At 45.1% G+C, this 4,207-nt stretch overlaps 1 protein-coding gene across 1 annotated transcript; it reads left to right on the plus strand.

Moving 5' to 3' along the window:
* Window positions 1-96: 96 nt before the first annotated feature.
* On the plus strand, window positions 97-1,848 carry LOC108763663 (glutamic acid-rich protein-like). The gene has a single exon (XM_018511500.1). It carries the CDS (start codon window positions 97-99, stop codon window positions 1,846-1,848), a length of 1,752 nt encoding a protein of 583 aa, XP_018367002.1.
* Window positions 1,849-4,207: the final 2,359 nt, after the last annotated feature.

A 4,207-nucleotide genomic window follows, 5' to 3' on the forward strand; every position in this document is an offset into this window, starting at 1 on the left:
CCTTCCCCTCGGGGGAACTCGGGGCCCCGTCAAGAGATTGGCGGGGAGGGTACACCCTGGAAGGCGCAGCCGGCACGGGGAGAGGGATAAAACAAAATGAACAGTGAACATGACAAACTAAACTCGACGATAACAATAATAGACACGGATAAAGAAACAAACATGGACCTGGACGAGGAGATGACAAACCTGGAAAGGAAGGATACTCTAAATCAGGAGCAGAGTCAGGCGGGATACTCTCCAGGATACGCGCTTCAAGTATACGGTACGGAGATTCCACCGAAAGAGACAAGAACAAAGGAACATAGAGAGGGTTCAAGTCAACCCTCCACTTCCTTTTTCAAGAAGCCAGGCCCGAGGTCATACAAGGGAAGGATGGATCGGATGAGCGTAGACTCGTCGGCCATCGACACGGAAACATACGAGATTAGCTCCTCGGACAGCGAAGTGTCGGATTACGTGAGGACAAGGGGAAGAAGGGTGACAATAGAGGAAGACTCGGACGCTTCTCCCCCTGAGAAAATCAATATTAGTAGTAAGGGTCCACAAAGAACAATAGGCAACAGAAAGAGAGAAAGGATAGCCTCGGACGCTGAATCTGATGGGAAGAGGAGCTACAGGACCACCGGAGACTATGTCGGTAGAAAAGAGGCAATTCTTCGATACAATAAGGCCAAGGATGAGGCCTTACAGTTGGACAGAGAGAAAATCATCCGGGAATACAGTGAGGCAGAACTGTTTAAAAAAGCAAAGGTAAACATGGTAAAAGTAAAGGAACAATTGGGGGAAAACTCAATTGAAGAATTAATATCTAAAGCTAGTGAAAACTGTACGGAAGTTCTAAGAATTGCGAGAACATCAAGCAATCTAAAGGGAACGTTCCAAAAGAGTTTGAAAATAGCAGCAGCCACATCACTGGGGATCGCAGAGATACTAAAGGATAAAGCAACATTATCGAAGGAAGAGGCAAAAGCACAAGAAATAAAATCTCTCAATCGAGAGATTTCCAGGATGAAAGCAAGGATGGATGAAGAGATTGAGAAAGAGAGAAGGAAGGCCATGCAGGCAGTAGGAGAAGCTGAGGCCTACAGGTCCGAGCTACAGACCCTTAAGAAGGAGAGACAGGAGAAAAGAAGAGATATGACTCCTAGTCTTAAGGATAAAGAAAAGGAAAAGGAGTATAACAAAGGGAAGTCAACATCTAGGTCCCCTTCGGAAAACGCGAAGAAATCTAGCTCCAGAAGAACTCCATCTGGAAATATAAAGGCCAGAGAAAATCTGATTACTTCCGAATCAGATCGCATGGAGGTTGATGAAAAATCTCCAAAGACCAAGAAAGTCACTCTAGAAGACCCAAAGATGTGGCCGGAAGTTAAGAGACCTACTCTATGTGGTAAACGAAAGATTATAGAGGAAGACCCGACATCACAAAGGGCAATTTATGAGGCCCATAAAAAATATATATCAGAGTCACACAAAGGAAACGAAGAAAAAAGACAATCACATAAGGAAGGAAAAGAGGAAGGATATAAAAACCGAAAGAACATCGCGAGCATGGATTCTACCGAGTTGGCCATTATGATTAGGGATATAGTGGCAAAAGAACTTGATAGATACAATAGTAAAAAACCGAGAATCACAGGGATTCAAACTTTCAAGGAACCCCTGATTACGGTTAATGAAGCAGGAAAGGTTGTAAGTATCAACAAACAAGAAAGGGAAGAACATAAAAGCAGCAAAAGCACCCCAAGGGAAACGCCGAGGAAAAACGCTGAAAAAGACAGAAAGAAAACTATAACGACGGAAGAGGAAACTGATAGGGAAAGTAAAGCTCATGGAGTAAAGTGATAGGTAGAAAGGAGAAGAAGTCAATAAAGACGAGTATTCTGCCTAACTCCGGAGATAGGAAAACTTCAGGGACGTCTACTCCGTCTAAAAGCACAAAGACAGCACAAACAGAGGCAAGTAGAAATAGAAGACCCCCCAAAACAGCTGCTATACAAATAAGCTGTCGGGGAGATGCTACATACGCGGATGTGATGCGGGTAGCAAAAGAAAAAGTTGACATTGACGCGATGGGCATACACGAAGTAAGACCAAGGAAATCAAGATCCGGTGCGCTACTCCTGGAAATTCCCGGGGCAGAGGGAGGCAGCAAAGCGGATAAGCTAGCAGAGAAGCTTAAAACAGCGCTGGAGGGCCAAGAGGACGTGTTAATTACAAGACCAGAAAAAATGGCAGAAATCAGGATTAAAGACCTGGAAGAATCCACGACGAAGAATGACATCCTACTGACTCTAACTCTATTAGGGAGCTGCCATGAAAGGGTATTCAAAATGGGGGAGATAATCCCATCTTATAATGGAATGGGAACAATATGGATTCGGTGCCCGCTAGCAATAGCCAAAAATATCACGAAGAGCAAGAGAATAAGGATCGGTTGGACAAACGTAAGGGTAGAATTACTACCAGAAAGAATTATGCTGTGCTATAAGTGCCTGGAACCTGGACACATTAAAAAACAGTGCAGCAGCGAAACCGATAGAAGCCTACTTTGCTATAGGTGCGGCCTCCCTGGCCATATTGCGAAAGGATGCACAGAACAGGTATCCTGCCCAGTATGTGCAGCCAAGAATTTAAAAGCAAATCACAGAATGGGCGGGCCAGCCTGCAAACCCCCGGTTACAAAGAGGAAGATTCTTAGAGAAGATAAAACTAGCAAGGATCCTAAACAAGGACAGGTCAAACAACCGGAGAGTATGAGAATGGAAGTGGAAAAAATAGGTGAAATCTCTGGAAAAGAAGAGGGGAAAGAGAGAGAAGCCAGCGTAATTAAACAATTAGAGAAATGTAGTGTTCAGGAAGGAGATAACCCTGAAGATAGAAGGATCACAGAGGAGATGGAAGTGGAGGAAACCAGGCCGGAAAGCTCTATCAGCGACCAGCCTCCCCAAGCAGAGCGGGATTGGCCAGAACTGGGTCAAGAATGGACCGTGCCTGCTCGGGACGATGGGGTAAGAGCAGATAATGGAGAAGGAGGACTCCAATATGCAGACAAATCCAGCAATGCATAACAAAATCATTCAAGCAAACATTAATCACGCTAGGGACGGTCACGAAGTGTTACTCCAAACAATGGCAGAAGGAGATTTCTCAGTAGCGGTAATATCTGAACCCTATAAAATACCGTTGAACCATCCACATTGGACTGGGAACAGAGGTAAATCAGTGGCTATTACATGGAGGCGGACAACTAATCCATTGCCATGTACGCCGCTAAGAAACGGGAAACATCACGCAGCGATAAGATGGGGGATATGATACTTGTTGGTACATACCTTCCACCTAGTCTAGATATAAGAAACTTTGAAGAAGCATTAGAAGAAATGGAGGATGTAATACATCAAGCAGGCAACACCCCAATCTTCGTCTTGGGAGATTTCAATTCAAAATCTACCCTGTGGCAGGCAAAGTCCACAGACGTCAAAGGAAAAATGGTCGTGGAATGGGCGAGCCGGCTGGGCATGTGCTGTCTAAACCAAGGGGGTAGAAGCACATGCATCAGACATACCGGGGAGTCAATTGTAGATCTTTCATTTGCTTCCCCAACAGCGGCTAGAAGAGTATCATCATGGGCAGTATCCGACCGAGAAAGTAAAACGGATCATAGGTATATAGAGATCGAAATCAAGGATACCAAAATGCAGAAAATGAAAAAACGCCTACCACAACCAAAAAGATGGGCGTCCAAAAAAATGAATAAAGATCTGCTAACGGCAGCCATTATAGCCAGTTGCTGGCCCAAGCACAGCATGAATGAAGATGACATCGGAGCGGAGATCGAAGAAACAGCTATAAGATTACAAGGTACCATGACGAATGCCTGTGACATAGCTATGCCAAAGTCTGAACCAAGAGTGCATAAAGCTATGCCTTGGTGGTCAGCGGAATTGGACGAATTGAGGGCGAACCTCTCCATAACTCGTAGAAGGCTACGAAGACTGAGGAGAAGAGTTAATCAAGATGAAGAAGAACTCCAATGGAGACTGAGTGAATTTAGGTTAGCCAGGGACATGTTTGGAAAGGCAATCAGGAAGGCCAAAGCAATAGCTTGGGAGGAGTTTGTCGGCACCCTAAATGAAGATCCTTGGGGCAGGCCTTACAAGGCCGTCATGAATAGACTCCGAAGATGGGCCCCCCCCCCCCC

Source organism: Trachymyrmex cornetzi, unplaced genomic scaffold, assembly GCF_001594075.2.
Source record: "Trachymyrmex cornetzi isolate Tcor2-1 unplaced genomic scaffold, Tcor1.1 scaffold374, whole genome shotgun sequence".
In the NCBI taxonomy this organism is placed as follows: domain Eukaryota; kingdom Metazoa; phylum Arthropoda; class Insecta; order Hymenoptera; family Formicidae; genus Trachymyrmex; species Trachymyrmex cornetzi.

Bases quoted from the DNA above. Each gene is read 5' to 3' on its own strand.
- LOC108763663 (XM_018511500.1), top strand. From the start codon at position 97: ATGAACAGTGAACATGACAAACTAAACTCGACGATAACAATAATAGAC.